Source organism: Rutilus rutilus (assembly GCF_951802725.1).
Source record: "Rutilus rutilus genome assembly, chromosome: 13".
Lineage (NCBI taxonomy): Eukaryota > Metazoa > Chordata > Actinopteri > Cypriniformes > Leuciscidae > Rutilus > Rutilus rutilus.
The window spans coordinates 7,757,160-7,780,647 of NC_140218.1; the positions used below are offsets into that span (position 1 = coordinate 7,757,160).

At 41.0% G+C, this 23,488-nt stretch overlaps 2 protein-coding genes across 2 annotated transcripts in view; one reads left to right on the top strand and one right to left on the bottom strand.

The window, feature by feature from the left end:
* The window catches only part of LOC311302671 (uncharacterized protein), a 382,374-nt gene that overhangs the window by 244,573 nt on the left and 114,313 nt on the right, over positions 1–23,488 (bottom strand). The window lies entirely within an intron of this gene.
* Positions 267–11,750, top strand: LOC311302673 (uncharacterized protein). The gene is made up of 4 exons (XM_084428679.1): positions 267–430; positions 8,726–9,064; positions 9,297–9,406; positions 11,582–11,750. The coding sequence occupies exons 1-4, from the start codon at positions 370–372 to the stop codon at positions 11,618–11,620; spliced, it is 549 nt and encodes a 182-aa protein (XP_084284805.1). The 5' UTR covers positions 267–369; the 3' UTR covers positions 11,621–11,750.

Genomic DNA, 23,488 nt, shown 5'->3' on the forward strand with positions numbered 1-23,488 from the left:
CTTTTCTTAAGGAAAGGCATATCAACTCAATGTCGTGAACTGTCAACTGCTATTCGAGAAAGTTGGAAGCAGATTGATGAGGAATGTTGTTTTTCATTAGTGTTTGTGTTTTCTCCAGAAGAACTTTCTCCACATATCCGTTTGGGAAGTGACTCATAGTCTCATGACTCGGCAGTTATAGACTAGTTTGGGCAGAGGAAGATATCACGCCACCAGTGACGAGGGGTGTCTTGATCTCGCCCCAATCCAAGATTTTAGTGCAGCTTCCTTCTACCTGAACAAGCACAGGGATTCAGATTTATTATACGCGCGCTGGTTTTGCATGAGTGAGGCTGGAATGCCAGCGTCCTCGTGAGAGCCTTGATATAGATGCCTGGAACTGTTTCAACTTCCACTATAAACGCAACTTGTGTCACTAGGATGCTACAAGGTAAGACGCTATAAGTTAACATTTCAGAATTGCACGACAACGACGTCTCAGACTCTTTAATTTGCATGTTTCAAACTAGTGTTAATTTCGTTAAAGAAATCTATGACGAAAAAGGTTTACGACCAGGGGTTTTCCATGACTGGTACAAGGCAGTTCGACACTGATGACGAAACGACACATGCAATATCGTTTACGTAAAAAGACGAGACTAAAATGTACTTAAATATAAACTTGACCAAATCCACTTTTTGTATTTGTAGAATAAAAGAGAAGACAAAACATTACTGACTGTTTTTAAGCCGCTGCGAGTCATTATGGATTTTTAAGAATTTAAATCCCCAACCAGAGCTTTTCTGTTAAAATAACACGTTTTGTACCCAGTGTTTTAGTTAATCGTTGCAATCTAGCAACCATGTGCTCTCGCTACACTGCGAAAAACGCGCCGGTGAGTTGAAAACATGAGGGGCTGGCTATAGCAGCTATGCCAAAAACGCACGTGCGCCTCATTTCGCAGTTTGGTTTTTTGTCAACTCCCACATCGGACTGGAGGTGACGAGGTCACATGTAGTCTAGATGGAAATAGGGGTCCACGCGCACCCCCCGGCTTTTTTTATGCCACCTGATTTTTTCAAATCTTTAAAGTGTCTATTTTCAGAATCTGCCAGGTAACAAGCTGAAATAATGTCCCAAAGGCTTCATTTTTAACCCTTTGCGGAACCCGACCGGAACTCGAAAAATCAAAGAATTATATAGAAAGTGGCATAACATTTGAAGTAAACAACATACAGACACAAATGAACATATTTTCCCATACAATTCTGACCCCAGGAATTGAATGGAATGGTCATTTTTGACATTTGAAAACATATTGACCCTATTTCTGGACAAAAATAGCAAAAAATGTCCAAAAATGTGTAGAGGATCAACTATATTTTCCTTTTCTGAAGTGCATAGGGTGATTTCTTTTTCACAAACTGTTATTTCTTTATCATTCAAGTGTCTATTTTAAAATTAAATTGGGTACCAAGCTGAAATAATGTCCAAAATGCTTTATTTTTAACCCTTTGCTGCACCCGAACGGAACCCGAAAAATCCAAAAATGATATAGAAAGTGGCATAACATTTGAAGTAAACAACATACAGAGACAAATTAACATTTTCCCATACAATTCTGACCCCAGGAATTGAATGGAATGGTTATTTTTGACATTTGAAAACATATTGACCCTATTTCTGGACAAAAATAGCAAAAAATGGCCAAAAATGTGTAGAGGATCAACTATATTTTCGTTTTCTCAAGCACATAGAGTGATTATTTTTTTCACAAACTGTTATTTATTTATCATTCAGGTGTCTATTTTAAAATTAAATTGGGTACCAAGCTGAAATAATGTCCAAAATGCTTTATTTGTAAACCTTTGCACCAAACTCGAAAAATCTAATGTGATATAAAGTGCCATAACTTTTGATGTAAACAACTCACAGAGACAAATGGACACATTTTTCCATACAATTCTGACCCGTGGAAATTGTTATTTGTTATATTTTGAACATCTTGACCATCTATGGTCAAAAACAGCAAAAAAAAAAAGCTAATTTGACACCATTTTTATTATAGTAATAGCAGCCTGAAATGGGGTTTATTTTAACCTTTTACTGCACCTATCCTGAACCTGAAGAAATTGAAAATAGCTTTACTTTTGAAGTAAACAAAACAAAGCAAATTAACTTAAAGTTTGGGAATGTTGGGGCTTTGCAGTTGGCAGTTGGTGGCTGTCGGTTGGTACCTGCAGATCGCCATTTCCCACTGCTTTCTCTTTTGATAATTTATTTCTAATAATTTAAAACGCAGTGCAACTAAATCTAAAAGATTAATGGTCTGGTGTCGACTAATGCAAATCGCCCAGCTCGAGGGGCGGCACCAAGCGTGCATTTGAAAATCTCACTGCACGCAATTGGATAACACTACGACCAATCACAACAATAAAATGCTACCAGCGGAGCTAACTGGTAGATTATAGTCTTACCGTATCCGGACGGCAAAACAGCAAAAACGTCCTTCTTGCAAAGGAACAATTCAAGCGCCGTCTTCTGTTCCTCTTTTAGATAAAAAGCCAAGTCTAACTCATTCATTGTAGCGACCAAAGCTGTTTCAAACAACTGGTATTCATCCATAGCCATCTTGCAATGTTTACTAATGACTTCGACGTAACAGCACTGTCGTCATCTGTTTAGCTCACTTCTGGCCCGCCTATATCAGATAACCCGATGTGATTGGTGCAGCTCCGATCGAGGGGCATATTTAATGAGCATCATTACTCAACACCAGAGTATCTCGCTGAGCAAATTCAACTTGTGCTCTCGTGAGAACTCTGTATTACCAGGGTATCTGAAGGAGCTCCAAGAAGGTGTTCCTTCTCGTTTCCCAATCATTGCATTTTCTGTGACAAAGCAAAATCCAAGTTCAAGGGCAAGACTGAAGAGCTTACAAAGTTTCAGAGTTGGAAACACAAGGAACCAGCCTGGAAAGTTATTGAACCTAGTGCACAGGAATTAAAGAAATAGGCTCTTTATCTCAAGGTGTAGGACAAGGACCTTTTTGCAATGGAAGCTAAGTATCATCTATCATGCAGAAACAACTTCAACACAGAGTACCAAATCCATGAGCATGGAAGGGAGAGAGCAGAAAAGGCAGCAGACAACATTGACAGTCTGCAGGCCCAGAAGATAGCAGCACATAAGTCGTATTGTGTGGTAAAGGATTACATTCTTAGGCGCTGTTCATATATCGCGCTTAAAACGCATAGAAAACGCTAGACGCGCCGCGTTCTCATTTTTCCAAAGCGCTAGGGCGGTTGCGCTCCGGAGGCGTCTGTCGTTGCTAAGCGTGTGCAATAATTTAATACGCAGTGCAGCTGCACAGCGAACACAGCAGAGCGTCTAGCTCGCCCATTGGCTGTGCTGCGGCAACTGCACAACCTATGGCCAAGCGCCTCTGACGTGATGGGCGCCAATTCATCTGATTGGGTTGCACGTCAGAGCGCGCCTAAATGGGCGTGGCCTTAGTTAAGTCAAGTCAAGTCAAGTCAAGTATATTTGTATAGCGCTTTTCACAATACAGATTGTTTCAAAGCAGCTTCACAGTATTAAATTAAAATAATACAACGAGGATGCAGTGGGGACGCAATGTAAAATGACGCACTATTAGCAAGTGGCTGCATACAACTGGATCCTAGGGAAGCACCCCGAGGTTCACAGAAACAAGCCATAACAAACCCCAACATAGTGACAGTAACCAGACGTGAGTCGGGTTTCATGAATAAGGGGCTGGAGTATAAGGGTCGCTCCGAACATAAGTCCCAGGACAATTGTGCTAATGGACAGTAATAGGTAGACTAATAAGAGTGGACCCTAGCTGGAGTACTGACGATGCAGCGGCCATGAGACCGAGAAGCTTCTGAAACTTCCTGAGGGGCATGCACGCACCTACCCTAAAGGACCTCCTTATAGAGAGAGCGCACTCTGGTGTGAGCCGCTCTATCTCATCATTGTAGAGTCGATAACTGTGCCCATAAAGATTACGTTCTGGCTGGGTAACAGTTTGCTCTTGGAAAAATTGACCCTGAGCCCCAGGCATTCCAAATAGCTGAGGAGCATGGATCTGTCTGTCAATAATTCGGTCTTCGACTAACAAATAATGAGCCAATCGTGGAGATAGTTCAGCACGCGCACTCCGTTGCCTCAGGGGAGAAAGTGCTGCGTCCATGCACTTTGTGAAAGTATGGGCTGCTAGAGACAGAGCGAATGGTATGACCGTGTATTGATAAGCCTACCCCTCTAAGGCAAATCTCAAGAATGGCCTGTGATGGGGCGTTATCTTAATGTGAAAGTAAGCGTCTTTCAGATCCACCGTTAAAAAAAACAATCCCCCGGCGAACCTGCGCGAGGATTTGTTTGGTAGTTATCATTCTGAATGGCCATCTCATGAGAGCTTTGTTCAGATGTCTCAGATCTAGAATGGGGCGAGTGCCACCGTCCTTTTTTGGTACAAGGAAGTAACGGCTGTAAAAGCCTGACCGGCTCAGCGCGGGGGGACTAATTCTATCGCCCTTTTTTCTAGCAGATTTTGCACTTAGGTGAGAAGCACGTGAGCCACGCCGCTTCTCACCGAGGTATTGATGACCACCTGAAACCATGGGGGTCTGCGAGGGAATTGGAGCGAGTAACCTCTCTTTATAATGTACAAAACCCATTTCGACACTCCAGGGATGTCTTGTGAACCGCTCTGGATCTCCAGCCAACAGCAGTGGGCAGGCATAGATGGGCGACAACTGCTTCTTTGAGCAGAGGCAGCTTCTCATAACCTTTTTCTGCTGCGCCGTCAACAGAGGAGAGCGTGGCGGAAGTAAAAGCGCTCGTGCGTGCTGAGTACGGCGCACGCCATGATTTCGTGAGTTCGTCGTGGACCTCAGGGAAAAAAGGCGCTGGCTTCTGACGGGGGCCTGCTGGCGCCCAGGCAGAAACCATCCATCCAGCCTGCTTCTAGGTGGCTCCTCAGGCGAGGCCCATTCGAGACCGAGGTCTAAAACGGCCGCAGTGAGGATACGCAGCATCTCAGTGTCCGAATTAGCTTAGTTCCGGTAGCAGCAGCGCTAGCACCAGACTATGAGAAGGCGGGGTCAGCTGGGCCTGTCCACTCTTCCTCAAGCGCAGCGATGGAGAGGCTGTCGTTGTGTTTTTCGTGCGATCTGCCGAAGGAGACGAGACCTGTCGCTTGAAGGGAGAGGGGGCATTGGTCTGCCTGAGTGAACAGGACCGGCGAAGTAGAAAGTGAGTGAGAAAGTGAGAAAGCGACAGTGTCGCAGTCTCGAAAGAGAGCTAGCCGTGTCTGCAGTGTTGAGATGGGCAGGCTCTTGCAGTGAGAGCAGCCTGCGGCAGAGAGTGCAGCTTCAGTGTGGGTGGGTCCCAGGCACGTGGCGCACTCCGAGGGCCCATCTTCCTTGTATATGCACAAGGGGCGAGGCATTTGAAACAATGTTCGTTAAATTTGACTCTTTTAGAACTGAGTGTCGCAGCAGCGAACACAACAGTAGCAGTAAAAGGATATAGCATTTTTTTCAAATGGCGATCTGCAGGTACCAACCGACAGCCACCAACTGCCAACTGCAAAGCCCCAACATTCCCAAACTTTTTAAGTTAATTTACTTTGTTTTGTTTACTTCAAAAGTAAAGCTATTTTTAATTTCTTCAGGTTCAGGATAGGTGCAGTAAAAGGTTAAAATAAACCCCATTTCAGGCTGCTATTACTATAATAAAAATGGTGTCAAATTAGCTTTTTTTTGCTGTTTTTGACCATAGATGGTCAAGATGTTCTAAAATATAACAAATAACAATTTCCACGGGTCAGAATTGTATGGAAAAATGTGTCCATTTGTCTCTGTGAGTTGTTTACATCAAAAGTTATGGCACTTTATATCACATTAGATTTTTCGAGTTTGGTGCAAAGGTTTACAAATAAAGCATTTTGGACATTATTTCAGCTTGGTACCCAATTTAATTTTAAAATAGACACCTGAATGATAAATAAATAACAGTTTGTGAAAAAAATAATCACTCTATGCGCTTGAGAAAACGAAAATATAGTTGATCCTCTACACATTTTTGGCCATTTTTTGCTATTTTTGTCCAGAAATAGGGTCAATATGTTTTCAAATGTCAAAAATAACAATTTCATTCAATTTCTGGGGTCAGAATTGTATGGAAAAATGTTAATTTGTCTCTGTATGTTGTTTACTTCAAATGTTATGCCACTTTCTATATCATTTTTGGATTTTTCGGGTTCCGTTCGGGTGCAGCAAAGGGTTAAAAATAAAGCATTTTGGACATTATTTCAGCTTGGTACCCAATTTAATTTTAAAATAGACACTTGAATGATAAAGAAATAACAGTTTGTGAAAAAGAAATCACCCTATGCACTTCAGAAAAGGAAAATATAGTTGATCCTCTACACATTTTTGGACATTTTTTGCTATTTTTGTCCAGAAATAGGGTCAATATGTTTTCAAATGTCAAAAATGACCATTCCATTCAATTCCTGGGGTCAGAATTGTATGGGAAAATATGTTCATTTGTGTCTGTATGTTGTTTACTTCAAATGTTATGCCACTTTCTATATAATTCTTTGATTTTTCGAGTTCCGGTCGGGTTCCGCAAAGGGTTAAAAATGAAGCCTTTGGGACATTATTTCAGCTTGTTACCTGGCAGATTCTGAAAATAGACACTTTAAAGATTTGAAAAAATCAGGTGGCATAAAAAAAGCCGGGGGGTGCGCGTGGACCCCTATTTCCATCTAGACTAATGTGGCTGCATACGATTTCAAAGAAGGAAAGAATTTACAGTATTAAACACTTCACGACGAATAACACAGTCAATTTTATTACGGTTACTTTTCTTAAATAAGACATCATTGATGATAATATGCAGCCTTCAAATGCGACTGGAGAGCGCAGCCTTCAAAATCAGACGTAAAAACCGGAAATAATCTCAGCTGTTTCTACGGTTTCTACTAAACTCGATCAGCTGAGTTTCTGTTTACAAACAAATGCTTGCTCGTTTCGCATGAGCGCTGCCTTACAATGTAGCCTAAAATTGCAGTTTTATCTTTTTTTTGTGTGATTGTGATTTCTCAAGATTACCAGATCACGACCAGGATTTTATATAAATCATCGTTCTCGACCATTACGTTCACAATTAAAATTTAAATACAGAAATGCATTGTCATTTTGCATATTACATTTCAAATAGAAATTTGCTACCCATAAGCTTCCATACCACCTCAGATCTGATACCCTGCAGCTGCTGTTTGCACAAGATCCCTGAAGTTGAAAATAGTGGATTTTAACTACAGTACAACTGCAATTACTAATAAAGATCGTAGACCTGATTGTAAAATGATGTGTGAATAAAAAAGTAATAACAAAAAAAGAAAGAAATTATGTCAGCTGATTTTTTTTATTTATTATTCATATCCCTCATGCTTTTGAAACGCTGTTATGCGTGTGATGATTTCAACTTGTTTCACGTCAGACAAATGATTATATAGCCCACTAATTAAACTGAAACAGCACCTTTGTATATTTCTTGTATATATGATCATATGTAGGCTATCATCACTTCATAATAATTAAACCATAATAGTTAATAGTTAAACCATGTATTGCTTAACAGCCCATAAAACATGAGCTCTGCTAAAAGTAGCCTTACAGGAAGTTCAAGTAATGTAAAAGATATTCCTGAAGAGGAAGTGTGGCGGTTGTTGAAACATTAAAGAAGATTACATCACCAGTATTTTAAAGAGACCAGAGAGACTATGACAAAAGACAGCTGTTGATTGTTATGACTTTAGTAATAATAATAATAATAAAAATAGACATTATACTGTACAACATGACACCACTATGAAAGTTTGAATATTTACAGTTGATATTACAGAACAATATAATATGTTAAATTACCACAAAATGGAACAAAAAATATATAAATGATGCACAGTTTGAACAATTACTTAGTGGATTTTATAATAATAGCCAGATACCTGAAATACCAATACCATGTTAATACCACAAATATTACAAAAGCAGAACAAATCATCTATTACTTTGGCCTGATATTGATACACCCAAAATATAACCTATTACTGCCTTCTCCAATGCAGGCTTGCTTGTTTGTTTCAAGTGACCTTGATTATTTAAAAGATTCAATGTTAATATCAAATAGTTTGGTTGTCAAGACACTATGCAATTGTTGATGCGTATATGCTAAAAAATAATGGTAACACTTTAGTATGGGGAACATTTCTCATTTTGAACTTGTTGCTTATTAGCTTGCATATTGGCTGTTTATTAGTACTTATAAACCACATATTAATGCCTTATTCTACATCCATTAATCCACCCAATACCTAAATTTTACAACAATATGTTTATTCCCATGGTATCCGCAATTCCACATACAGTGATTTGACTGATTTCAGTTGTAGAAATTCAGAGACACTTTTCGCCACCCTAAGTATTGGTTATTGATTTTTTTAAAAGGCAAAAAAAGAAGTCACATTTAAGGGATATACAGTACAGAAATAGACAATATAGAAAATAAATGATGAAATCAGATCAATTAAATAAAATGTATAAAATAGTAGAAAGGGTTAAGTATAAAGAAGCTCAAAAAGAAGTTGTGAATAAGAATGAATTAAATGCATATGATGTTTAAAGTAATATATGTTCTACACCTTTTCAGCTGCACTGTTACTTGCACTGGCCGGCTGTAGAAGCTCTGATGTTCCCACGACTGAGAAGACCGTTCAACAGGGAGCGACTGTGAACGAACCCGTTTTAAACGTTTCTGCACTGGATAAGCATGACCAGCTGATGGCGTTCTATGAAGAAGAATTAAGTGCTGAATATTTCTGTGATAACGGGACATGTCACAACCTCCCAAAACTGGTGTGCCAGTTTCAGATATACTCAGAGTTTTTATGTTTCACCATCCCCAATGTCAACATCAGTAACTCTGGCACATACAAAGTCGTTCTCAATGGACATACGGATGTCCGGACCTTGATTCTTAAAGTTGAAGGTCAGTATGTTACAGTAATATTGTCATTCCTGCACTTGTAACATGTTGGCCTTAGTTGTGTCCTTCATTTTTACATTGGGTGACGACTAAACTAAAGGTGTCAAGAATAAATGTTACTGTCCTCACTGCAAACAAAAATGCTGTATGAGTAATCGGAGCTATTGAGGTATATCTGATGTCATGTGTGAACTACTAAAGTTGTGTTTTTGCCTGTTTTTGCCATTCTTTACAGAGGTTCCACAACATCCACAACAGTCCATCTTCATTTGGTTACTCCCTGTAATTGCAGTATTTATACTAGCAGCTGTCCTCATCTTCTTGGCCATTCGTTTAAAATACAAGGTAAGTCTCATAATATTTATATTGGGACATGTAATTAGGATTTAAAAAAAAGATGTGTGTATATATATATATACATACATACAAAAAAGTCAATCAAAATCACCCATGAAAGAACTTTAATGAAGTAATGAATGTTTCATTAATTCTGTGTTAAAGTTCCCCTTAAGTCAATAATTATATCCCTTAAAACTCATCTTTGATCACCAAAATGACATTTAAATATTTAAAGGAGTCATGACCTGTAATTTTCACTTTTCCACGAGAATCAATGTATGTTTTGATTGCCTAACGATTATACACTGACCGGGAAACCGATATTTAAAAGTGAAGCGTTTGTTTACCCGTGGGTTCGTAAACCAGCCCACGTGCACGCGCACTCAAATACGAGATTTTAATTTCTGCCCCGACTTGACGTCAAGACGGGGCAGGATATACCATATATGGACACCGCAGACCTATGCTGCAGGAAGCCCGCCCTGCCCCTCTCTCACTCATATTCAGTCGCGAAAGATGCAGAAACGTATAGTGCACACGTGAGTTGCTCTGTGGTTGACTGCCAGAATCAACATGTAAATGTGTTTTCTCTCCCAAGAACGGACCAAGCTGTCAGGGACCAGTGGATTAAATTCATTTTTAATGACGCGGTTCCTACAGCCCTTCCCACTGGCTTAACGTTAGGTGTCTGTGCGGATCATTTTACGCCGGAATCGTTCACAAATTTGGGGCAATATCAGGCGAAGAATTGTATATTATATATCTATGTCAACATATAATTGTATTGATTTTTTTTATAGAATAGATAAGGATAGATAAATAAAACAAACAGTCAGTCAAGTAATAATAAACATAAAGAAAAAGATCATTTTACATGTCTGTAGAGGAAAATATTGAATGTCTAAAAAACCAGAACGTGAAACAAGGCAAAAACACCACATGATCGCAAACGTTGATCTCAATAACCACTGTAAGCTGATAAAAAAAGTAGACTACATCTCCGTTAATGTAATCTACATTAAATAAAAGGTATAATGTATGTCTCAGTCAAAATGATTGTCTTTACCATTCAGAGACATCTTGATGTAGACGTCCTTCCATCGACTACATCTTCCCTTTCCAGCTCAGGTTCAGAGTCTGGCTCAAACATATAACGGTTGAATTCCGTAGGTCGCAGCCAGGTCGGGTTCATTCACAACTTGCGCCATGATGTCATTTTGGAATGATATGCTGAAGTTACCTGTGGTGTCAACCCCCCTCCTTCCTGCCACCAATCAACGCGCCCCTCATTTGCATTATTAAAATGACCGTCCACGACAGCCAAAATATCGCATCAGATCTCGCGAGACAATAATGCCTTCAGAAATAAGGGTCAGAGGAGCTCTGTGTTTATTTTTTTTCCACTTTTCTTTTTTAGAAGGGCCTGAAAGACTATAATAGAGCGTGGGTATCCAAGGTAATACTAGGTTATGACTTATGAATTCTTCATGTCTTAAAATAGCTTGAATGTAATTCGACACCCTTGCCTCATTTAGAATGCGCGGTTCTATGAATATGCAAATGAGCCCCGCCTCCAATCACTCACTCAGCTCAGAGATCCACTGGTTGACGATCACAAGTTGATCTGATTGGTTACAAGGTAGTTTGTGACGTCAGAAACACCAGCGATTTCAAAGCGTGTTTTTGAGACTGTCTTTGGTTCACTGCAGTTTTAAGGAGAAAATACTCAGCAATGGTGTCGACTTATGAATTTACACATGGTTTGACTTAAAGCATATTAAAAACACCACATAGACACATAAACAACATTAAAAACTGGATTTACACCACAGGGGGACTTTAGATTAATGAGGGAACAACTTGCCCAATATAGTGTGACATCATGCTCAGTGTGTGTTACATTGCTTTTCTCGGGCAATAAATGTGTAGTTAAGACATTAAGGTATCTCGATATAAATTGACATTAAAAAATAAACTACCTTGCAAACTATTCACGGGAGTAAAAAGTGTGACGACTATAAATACCATATTTTATTTATAGAAACCAAACCACACATGTTCTTAACACAATAACATTTTGTTGTTGAGGCGAACTGCACTTACATTTATTTTTAGCATTAACAAGTTTACAATTCACTATAGTTTTACATTCTGTAATTGTGGTTTTGTTTTGTTTTACAGAAGTTCGGCTTTCAGAGGACAGAAACGACTTGGATATAACACTCTTACACTAAGCATTAAGTGAAATGATGCTCGTCCAGACCATTCTCATCAAGGTCCACAATTCATACCTGTCAACCCTCCCGTTTTTCCTGGGATTTTCTCGTATTTTACCTTGCTATCCCGCTATCATCCCGTTTAAATAGTTTCTCGTATTTCTCCTGTATTTTTAATCTTTCTATATATATATATATATATATATATATATATATATATATATATATATATATATAAAAAAAAATAAAAAAAGTGCCCCCAAACCAGTTCCCAAAATCCTGTCCTGCAGCTAATTTCACTGGTTAGGGTTACAATGACGGGTAGGTTTAGGGATCAAATTTTCCTTATTTTCTAATCCCAATGTTGACAGGTATGCCACAATTACAAGATGCACAGGAAAATGAGAAATAGGATACGAGGGAAATAAGCTGGACCTTTCAAATGCTGTATTTAATCAGTAGGTTGTAGTCATGTAGCAAATAGATTTATAGAAATACACACACAATCATCCAGTTTAAAGGGATACTTCACCGATAAGCATTAAGCTTTGTATCAGCAGAAACCTGGTAGTATTTTCGAGTGACCGTGCTTCCCTCCCTCATGTCCCCCTGAGACCAGAGATTTCTGTATTGTGTGTCTGGAAAAAAACTCAGATGACACACCTCAGTCATTTAGCTCGTCATCTGAGGCCCCACATCATCACATCCCCTTCACCATACCTAGAGATTGGCATGGTTTTATTTCAGTTAGCCTAATAGCTTGTTTGATTTGCATCGAGATTTGATCTTATGGAAAGTACTCCATGCCAATCTCTAGGTATGGTGAAGGGGATGTGATGATGTGGGGCTATTTTAATTCCAGAGGCCAAGAGAACTTCATCAGGATGCATAGTATCCTGGATCCATATGCACCCTTTATTGTAAGGAAGGCCTTTATTTATTTATTTATTTACGATACATTATTAATTCACTAAGAAAATTGGTGTCCTTAAAGGTTGGTGTTTTCCTCATTTTTTTTAATTAAGGCATTAAGATTAATTTCCAAAAGATTATTTTTTTATTCCTCTTTTTAGTCAACTTTAGCATGGGCTCGTTCACTTATGCTAAGCACTGTATTTATAATAATATATTTATTTTTGCTAGAAATGTGCACTTCTGTTTCTTAACCTTCCATGACACTTTTTAGAGCGTAACAAATGTAGCGTCCTTCATCTCATCTCATTTGATTTTCTTTTTTTATTTGGAACATAATGCATTTAGACCAAATGTCACAGCATACTATATACACATTCTCATTTCAAGTACAAACTAAATTCTCCTAAAACATTTCTTCAGACTCTAAATTCTGGTTGGATGAACCACATTCGAAGTTGTTGTAAATTAGTTGCTATGTCTCTGCAAGTCAGTTTATTTCATGTGCCAAGTGCAATAATGCTGATCATTAACCGTTAGCAATCTTTAGTCTACAACAAAACTGCATTCAATATAAACTACAAATCTGCCTATAAGTGCCTGAAAGCTGTGTGTGGCCATTGCTCAGGTGCTCTCAAATATTCTGTGGTGATATGACCCTTAAAGTCAATTTACAAAAAACAATTAGTATTTTTTTCACAATGAAACATTTAAAAGACTGTTACAACATACAATTTCATATCAAGAGAGGTACGTCTTAAATTTGGTGCTGCTTTGTAAAATATGAGCCTTACTTTCCTACCAAACAGTGTGAAAGCATTAAAGTATTGAAGTATTTGATTGTAAAAAAAATTTCTATGCCACTTTTTTTCACTGCAGTACACATAATAAACTTCTTATTTATAAAACCTTTCTTTATTTGTACACTTTAACTTGCTGTGTGTATTTTATATTTTGTAATATTTTACAATCAAGGTCAGACTGGAAGAATCCTATATAATATTATGATTGATATTATAATGATTTATTTTGTGCATGAAGAGCTTAGTAGAAGTGACTCTGTGAGAATGGCGATATGCATAGTCTGCCGGAGACCTCTTTTCCACTGACTGAGCGCCGCTATCAGACTCAAGTCCTGTAAGACACTGGCTTCCTCCTGACCCACGGAAACACCAGAGGAGAGCAGAGCGACTGATCAAGATCCTTCGCCCACTTTTGTATTTCAGTAGTTCTCATGCCAGCCAACAAGGTTACGAAACCTCGCAGAGATCAAACCCACCAGTCGACCCGTCACTAAACCGGACTCAGAGTGTGGAGATTTTGTTTTGGTGTGACTTTGCTGTGGAAAGCAACCCTCTTTTGCTTTTGTCTTATACCTGTAGGTTTTTAGTTTTAATGCTCCAAGTACAATTTTGCTTCATTTTGGTTTTGGAAGAGACTAAACATGAGGATTCGATTTTAAAGCCCTCACTGCTATAGACTGAGTTCATGAAATCAAGAGAAATTAATTAGGTAACTCATGCTCATCATCAAACTGATATATTTTGGTTACAAACTTGATCTGTTCTTCTTCAAATTATTATTTTGCTGAGAAATACAACAGATGTGCTGATATTTGTGGAAAAAATACAGTGTGATCCCATTGTCTCCTATAGTCACTGTATGTTTACAGTGTCTCTCATTAAATGACCGAACACATTCAACAACAAAATGCATTTTGATACGAGTGAATTCTTGAGATTTAAAATGACTGGATTGCTGTATTATCAGATGGGCGTGTAAATCATGCTGTGAAGAGTCTATAACTGGCCAAACATGTGTTTAGATTCCTATAGACATTACAACAAGCTGAAAGAATATTGGTTAAGCTTTTTCTATAGGTCTTATAAGTCTTTGAAACACAGGCTTTATATTTATACAAACATAAACACACACATATACAGTATGTGTGTGTGTGTATTGTATCATCTTTGTTCACTAATTCAAACCCGACACACTGTTGAGCTGAGAAGCCATTTTGTCTACATTAACACCCATGTCAAGCCTATAGATAAAATGTTGCAGAAATCCTGCCATTTATTTTATTTTCTGGACCCAGTTTGGTTAAAAGACACAGGCAGCATTAAGATGTTTAACACAACGTGGATTGCTACTTAAGAATAAAGAATAAATTAATTCTCTTGATAATATTTTGTTTGCAAATTCTTTATTCAGTCAACATCTGAGTTGTCCTTTCATGCAAGTGAGGGGAAACATCCACCACAACTGAATACAGAATATTTATTAAGACTTGAAATGCTTACAATACACGATAAACAATACAAAATAGAACATTCAGTGTTAAACCACCAGTGCTAGTTTTTGGTCAACGGTCCATAACAGGACTTGAATTGTCAGGACGTTCGGCTACTTTACATTACTCTGGCTGTTTTTGCACGTCGGAAATCATCAACACAAACAGTTCAACTTAGTGAAAGTCAACTTCAACAGTCTCACAAACAAACTGAGTGAGTCAGAGCTCCTCAAAACTGGATGTTTCCAGTGTGAGGCGCAAATCAGGTTTCCTGCTGGAAGTTTGAGTTTGACCATAAACGGTCATGACCATAGATAGACAGTCATGACAGCTGACTTTATATCCGGAAGCGGGGCTCTCTCGCTATATATCTACCCAATCAGATTCAGCTAGAATACACGCTGGTTTTATTTTGCGTGACTTTTAAAAGACAGACAGCAACAGCATGAGAGCATTGATGTAGATGCAGGGAGCTACATGGGCCATGCTTCTTCAAGGTAAGACGTTAATATATGTCAGAATTGCTCGACCAAGACGTTTCAGATCAGAGCCGAGTCTTTCATTGGCATATCTCAAACACAACAGCAGGGCATGTTGCAGAATCTGAAAGCCGACATTTCTTTTTATTATACTCTATCTCGAGCCCATTTCACACAGAGATTCCGGAAAATACATTAATAATGCGTATACCGGTCCAGTATTTGTCCCGGGATCATTTGATTTGGGTTCATTCATTCACTCTGCCAGTGTTTTTCTGGAATGCGTGCGTGCGTTCACACACATTCCGTAAAGATCCCGTAAAGACACTTGTAGATAGATAGTATTTATTTGTGGACAAGCCAACCTTTTACTGTCACCAATAGAATCGCCATCGCCATGTATTAATGCATTTGTCATTTTAACTGTAGTAGGACTGGTGGTGGTGCATAAGATATTGTTGGTAATTCAGTGTTTCTGTAAAATAATATGTAACCGAGCTGTAATCGCTCCATGAACTGTCTCCTTCCAAAAGCCTCTTTTAGCTTCTTCTTCACCGCGTCATAGTCCGACTTAACGGCACCAGAGAGACTGTCCCATAGAGAAAAGGCTGCGTTGCACAGACGTGTAGGTAAAATCCTTGTCAGTTCATAGTTTTTATGAAGCGGCTCCACTCCCTTCCGTGAGCGCTTTGACCGATATAGCAGCTACTTCAAACTGTCTCTGGCCCAGCACACGAAGCTTTGCCTCTCCTCCCCGGAGAAAGGTGAAGGCAAATCAATTCGCACGCTTCTATGGCCCCTGTCACGGTCCCGCGACATAGTACTAAAACTGTCCTCGTCCTCCTTGCACCACATAATGACAATCCGTTGACCGCGTGCTACCTTAACTATAAACTTTAGAAGTTACGATAACTAAAATGGTTTAACACCCGCCGAAACACTTTCGAAGCACTAATTCAACCTACAAAATAAAATAAAAATAAAACCGCTGCCACCAATGTAATGAAAACGAGACACAGAAGTTCCATGAACGATAAATGATGTTTTATTAACAAGGTTCGGGAGGAGCAGGTGCAGATAATTAACCCAATTAGCACAAGTGGAGATCAATCAGTAATCAACTCAGGACAATATAAATAACAGCAGAACCCACCTCTGTTCCTTGACAGTTTATTCAGCATCCCACCTCCACCCCATCTCCTCACTTTTAGTTCCATCTACTTTTACCAACGGGGGGAGTACTCTGGGTTCGGGCAGAAATTCCGAGCTCGGAGCCCTCCACCCGGACAGCACGCCAAATACGCATAACCTTTACCGTAATAATTATATGTAGATGTGAACTCGTGAAACACTCTTTAATATTTTCCCGCGTCAAACCCCTGGTCATTCTTCTTCTTCTCCTTCTTTTTCGTTTTATTGGCAACCGCACTACTACTGCCATCATCCGGTAGCGTGGAGCTTGGATCAGAAACATTCCTATCTCTTAACATTTCTACCATAATTCTTCTCTTAGCACTTCTCTTAGCACTTCTCTTTCTTCATCATAACCATTACAATTAATAAACACATGTTCCACAGTTTCACTCTGTCCACATTTCTCACACAAACCTGTTGGATGCTTAGATATTAAATTTAATGTTTTATTCAAACCGGTATGTCCCACCCTTAGTCTTGTAATTATACTTTCCTCCCTTCTATTTCTCCCTCTTTTTCTACCTTATCCCACTTTCTTTTGTATTGCATATAAATGTCTCCCTTTACTCTCACTATCCCAATATTGTTGCCACTTTTTAATCACTTTCTCTTTTATTACTGATTTAATTTATTTTATACTATGTGGTAACTCAATTTCTACCCTCTCTTCATCTACTGCTTGTTTAGCTAATTTACCTGCTTCCTCATTGCCTTTAATTCCCACATGAGCTGGAACCCACATAAACTGTACTTCTATTTTACTTTGTTTCAACTCAAAGAGATTTTGAAGAATTTCCATGATTAAATCTGGTCTTGATTCTGATTTTTGATTATCGATACTGACTATTGCCGAAGAAGAATCTGAACATATGACTGCATTTTTTATTTTCCTTTCCTTAATTATTTGCACTGCGAGCAGAATAGTCATCAACTCACCTGTATACTGACAACTGGTCACTAATTCGAGCTTTTTTCTTCAGCATTAACTTTGGCACATTGACTGCCACTCCTATTCTCCTTCCTTTTTTGGAAGCATCTGTGTAAATCTGTATATTATCTCCATACGTAATTCTTAAATACTCATTTGCTCTCATTACTTCCATCTCATTATTTCCTTCACTCTGTCTTATCTCCAGTAATGTTAAATCTGGCTGAGGAATAATCCATATAGGAGTATGCGGATATATTACTCTTGGTTCACATCTATAATTGTTTATCCCCATCTCCTTAATATCTTCTTCTACCACCCACCCAAAACTCTAATGTTTATTCATTCCTTGTTCCCAACATATTCCTAGTATTTTCCTTGTTGGATGTACCTCATTCTGACTATTAAGATTTGTCCAATACACAGCCATTAACTGTTGTCTTCTAATATTAAGCGGCATTTCATTTATCTCTACTTGCATTGCTGCTATAGGTGTTGTTGGATATGCTCCACAGCAAATTATCAATGCCTGTGCTTGAATTCTATCCAATTTCTCTAACTGTGAACCCATATGCAGGGATATAATCTACTTCCATAATCTAGTACAGATCTTATCATTGCTATATATACTGTTTGAAGTGCCCCTCTATCTAACCCATGGTCATCTTATGCGCATGCCCATCTCTCTCTTGCCTACAGCAAATCCCAAAGGACAGAATGTGTTACACACACATAAATGATAAACGCAACATTCCTATAGCCTTAACTTCTATTCAGACTTTAATCTGTTACAATAAAAATAAAGTAATAGATAATAAAAAAAAGTAGTAATATATAATAGTAATTATTATTATTATAAGATACTACTACTACTAATTCCACCACTAATAACAATATTCAATGCGTTAAGGATTGATGAGCTTGCCTGGCTCATGAATATTAATCACATTGTCATTGTTCTCTCGAACTGATTTGCTGAAATTAAAACGTAATTGAGCGCCAGCCAATGAGATTGCGTTTGTCCATTATGCCTCGTTTCCACTGAGCAGTACGGTACGGAACGGTACGCATTTATTTGCGTTTCCACTATCAAAAGTTGTGAATGGTACCAAAATGCCGAACCGTACCGTACCACTTTTTAGGTACCCTTCCATTGGGGTACCTAGCACAGTGGAACGGTACTAAAAGGTGGAGCTAGACTTACTGCAGGACGTTGATTGGTTGACAGAGAATCGTCACTTGCGCGTGCTACAAGGGGAATGACAACATAAGAAGCGCCATTTTTTAATATACAGTTTAATATAATACTACTGTTACTGTATCACGAAATGTAATTTTAAGAGTTTTTCAGGCGAGAATGTAGTTGTTTAAAGCTCAAATCTGTGGTTTATTTATAAAGATGATTTTTTTTTTCCCCGGTTGTGAGATCCATGCGTTCAGCGGGCGCTCGGCGCTCATGTTTCCCGGCTGGATGAGCCTTTCCTCGGCTAGTCTTCTTACGTTCGTCGCCGACTCCGACGGTAGTGGTTAAACATGAGATATAATTCGTCTTGTGTAGACCTAACGGGCGATCTTTGCTCTCGTGAATATATAATGAGTTCCCTGTCAATCGTTTTGGCTGAGGGCTAAGTTTAGTTTCATATTAACTTTATAGGCTATTTGTATTTAACTTTACTTGTAATGTTAGACTAGAGCGCTGCATTTGGATATTTGACTGAATTGTTTGCTTTATTTCTTATTGTATAGCTTCCTGTACCTTTTACTTAAACTTTTATATAGGCTATTATTGATAAAACTGAAATTTTACAAAAAGAAATATGGTTTCTTGTCATTTTTTTATTACAAGATTATCACTGATGTTTATTGCAACATTTGTACAAACGCATATATTGCCTGGAATATGTGTAATTTTTTTTTTTTTTTTAACGAAAGGAGGCAACGTTAGGGTTGTGTTTTATATTTCGTTTTGTTATAAATAGAATAACGTATAACGTGCAGTGAATAATCAATATGCGTTGCGCATGAACCACATTTGTGTCCCTATAATGTTTAATTTATTTAAATGAAAACGAAAAGAGGCAGAGTGGTGTTTTATAACATATTTCGTTTTATTGTTGCTTAAAATGTATATACAGAGTAAGTTAACAGAGATAACGTACTCGGTTACTAACGTAACCTCGGTTCTCTCTAGAAGAGGGAACGAGTACTGCGTAAGATATCTTACGCTAGGGGAAAATCCTTTTCCGCGAGATATTGAAGCCAAAAATTATCCTTAATTTTGTAATAATGCAAAACGCGTTGCAGCAGCAATGCAGACATAGGCGAGACAGCTCGTGCGCCTATTGGCTGCTCTGTGGCACCTGCAGCAGCCTATCGAGCGAGGCCTGGCGTGACGTCAGACCCAATCAGGGCACTTCGCGCCCGCTGCGTCACGTCCCGCCGAAATGGGCGTGGTCTAGGCCTATAAATATCGCTCGCAGGCAGCTATTATCTGGTTTTTCATCATCGAAGCAACCAGAGCGTGTGCATGCACGGCAAGATACGCAGTACTCGTTCCCTCTTCTAGAGAGAACCGAGGTTACGTTAGTAACCGGGTACGTTCTCTTACGAGAGGTCTCTCGTACTGCGTAAGATATCTTACGCTAGGGGACCCAATGTAAAACGCCGTGCATGCTGAGATCTGACACCAAAGACCCAAGGGCGAAAGCCCGGGGTACATATAGTGCACAATCACTCAGTGAACTCACAGGGAGTCCGGGAAGAAGGAGGGGTGCAGCCTCACTTTTCCACATAAAGTAGTGTCGATGGGACGCGAATTTCATCATACAGACAGGGCGGGGTACGGCCTGAACTGATGGGGAAAAATGTGGGTCTTACACAGTTTGCCCAGCTTTATACTGTCGAACGCTGAGCTGTGCTCAGCAAACGCAGCATTCTGAGCTGAACGCATCAGGTCAGATAATACTGGTAGTTTAGACCGACAGCAGCCTGGCCTGCAGGGCGGGAACCTCTAGGTTATAAAACCTTATAAATGTAGACGGGGAGGCCCAGCCTGCCGCCATACAAATATCTTGCAAGGCAATCCCACTTGACCAGGCCCACGAAGAGGCCATGCCTCTCGTGGAGTGCGCTCTGACACCCAAAGGGCACTGCATGTCCTTGGAGGCGTATGCCAGCGCTATAGCATCAACTATCCATCTGGATAGGCTCTGTTTCGACGCGGCTAGTCCCTTAGAACGTCCGCTAAACGAAACAAAGAGCTGTTCCGTCTGTCTGAAAACAGACGAGCGAGACACATAAGCTCGTAATGCCCTGACTGGGCAAAGGAGGCTCGCGTCTCTTTCCTCATCAGGGACCGGCAGGGCTGACAGAGAGATAATCTGCGCCCTAAACGGTGTGTTGAGGGATTTTGGAACATAACCGTGCTTAGGTTTGAGTATAACTTTTGAGTCATTGGGCCCAAACTCCATGCACGCCGCGCTCACAGAGAGCGCGTGCAGATCCCCTATGCGCTTCACTGAAGCGAGAGCCAGCAAAAACACCGTTTTGAAAGACAGGTGTTTCAAATCGATTGACTGTAAAGGCTCAAATGGCGCACCTTTCATGGCTTCCAGAACCGTAGAAAGGTCCCATACGGGGACTGAGGGAGGTCTGGGAGGATTCAGTCTCTTAGCTCCTCTAAGGAAGCGGATGACTAAATCGTTCCTTCCTATTGACTGACCAAGCGTTGTTTCTGAGAACGCTGCTATAGCCGCCACATAAACTTTGAGCGTGGAGGGGGCCCTGCCCCCATCCAACAGCTCTTGTAGGAAGGAAAGCACCTCCGTCACATCACAGTTTGTGGGTGACACACCACGGGCTGTGCACCAGCCCGAAAACACTGACCATTTCGAAGAATAGAGTCGTCTTGTAGACGGAGCTCTAGCCTGCGTGATCGTGTTTAATACTCCTTTAGGGAGTCCAACATGTACCCGTTGATGGCCCAGACATGAAGGGACCATAGTTCCGGGTGAGGATGCCAGATCGAGCCGCGGGCCTGTGAGAGGAGATCTCTCCTCACTGGTACTGGCCACGGGGCAGTACTTGCTAACTGCATCACGGCTGGAAACCAAGGTTGGTTTTTCCAGAACGGTGCTACCAGCAGTACTGAGCATCCTTCTTCCCTGATCCGTTCTATCACCTGAGGCAGGAGAGAGACGGGGGGAAAAGCATAGAGCGGGCGGCGGGGCCACACATGGGCCAGCGCGCTCCTGCTCTTGGAGAAAAATTCTTGACAGTGAGCGTTTTCTTGAGACGCAAACAGGTCCACTTCCGCTCTGCCGAATTTCTTCCACAGCAGTTGGACTGTCTGTGGGTGTAGAGACCATTCGCCTGCCGGAACATTGTTCCTGGACAGTCTGTCCGGTCCTAAATTTAAGATCCCTGGCACGTGCGCTGCTCTGAGCGAGCGCAGGTTGCACTGAGCCCATACCAGGAGGCGTTCTGCCAGCCTGTACAGTTTCTCGGATCTGATGCCGCCCTGGCGATTTATGTAGGACACCACAGACATGTTGTCCGAACGGACCAAGACGTGGTGACCTTTTATTTGGGGACAAAAACGCGTCAGCGCGTTGTCTACTGCCAGCATTTCGAGGCAGTTTATGTGCAGGAGCTTCTCCCGTTCTGACCACTGGCCGAAGAACGGTCTGCCCTCGAGCAGCGCTCCCCATCCCGAGGTGGACTCGTCCGTGGACACCACTTTCACCCTCGAGGAAGTCCCCAGGCTTACACCTGATTGGTACCAGTCGTTCGCTTTCCAGGGTTTCAGAGCTGTAACGCATTTCTGATTGACCCTGAGGCGAAGCAAACCGGGTGCCCACGCTTCGCGTGGGACTCGCGCTTTCAGCCAAAACTGCAGCGGGCGCATGCGGAGCAGACCCAGCTGGAGCACTGACGATGCTGAGGCCATGAGACCTAGCATCTTCTGAAATTTCTTGAGCGGGACAAACGCGCCGCAGCGAAAAGAGTTCGCTGTGCGTCGAATGTCTACCGCGCGCTGTTGTGATAGTCGCGCTATCATGGATAGTGAGTCCAGTTCTGTGCCCAGGAAAGATATTTTCTGACTGGGTGACAGGGAGCTCTTTGCCCAATTGACACTCAGACCCAAATCCTCGAGGTGATCGAGTAAAATGGTCGTGTGTTCTATGAGCACTGCGCGAGATTGCGCTAGAATCAGCCAATCGTCCAAATAGTTCAGCACTCGCATGCCTCTCATTCTGAGGGGTGCGAGCGCCGCATCCATGCACTTCGTAAATGTACGGGGTGCTAGGGACAAACCGAACGGCAGGACTGTGTACTGATATGCCTGGCCCTCGAAGGCGAATCTCAAATATCGCCTGTGACGTGACGCTATCTGTATTTGAAAATACGCGTCTTTCAGATCTATTGACACAAACCAATCTCCTTGGCGAATCTGCACAAGGATTTGCCTGGTCGTGAGCATCCTGAACTGTCGCTTCACAAGCACTTTGTTCAGTTGCCTTAGATCTAGTATGGGTCTGAGACCCCCGTCTTTTTTCGGTACCAGGAAGTATCTGCTGTATAGCCCTCCCTCGCTCTGATCTTGAGAGAGAGGTTCTATGGCCCCTTTGCTCAATAGTTTCGTCACTTCGGCTCGAAGTAGATGTGCTACTTCTGTTTTTACCATGGTCTCGACGCGCGCCACATAGCGGCGAGGGTGTCGGCGAAACTGCAGCGAATAGCCTCTTTCTATAATGTTCAGCACCCACTTCGAGACCCCGGGTAGCTTTGCCCATGCGTCTGCATGGATAGCTAGGGGTCGAATACGAAGCGCGCTCCGCTCGCTCAGCGATGGAGAAGCTTCGGTGTGCTGTAACACAAGCGTGTCGCTCGTGACATTTGAGGCATGGGGCGCGCTGATGACTGCGGGCAGATTGCCTGCGCTCGACTCCTCTGCGGTGGTTAACCGCGAGGGGGAGGGCTGGGCGGTTCCCGTGGGAACTGTCATGTCTATGTGTGGATGTGGGCGCGGGACAGCGGGCACATTTATCACACCGAAAGCATCGT

Coding starts and splice junctions, on each gene's coding strand:
- LOC311302673 (XM_084428679.1), top strand. CDS start 370: ATGCCTGGAACTGTTTCAACTTCCACTATAAACGCAACTTGTGTCACT. Junction 431..8,725: donor TGTCACTAGGATGCTACAAG/GTAAGACGCTAT, acceptor ACACCTTTTCAG/CTGCACTGTTACTTGCACTG. Junction 9,407..11,581: donor CCATTCGTTTAAAATACAAG/GTAAGTCTCATA, acceptor TTTGTTTTACAG/AAGTTCGGCTTTCAGAGGAC.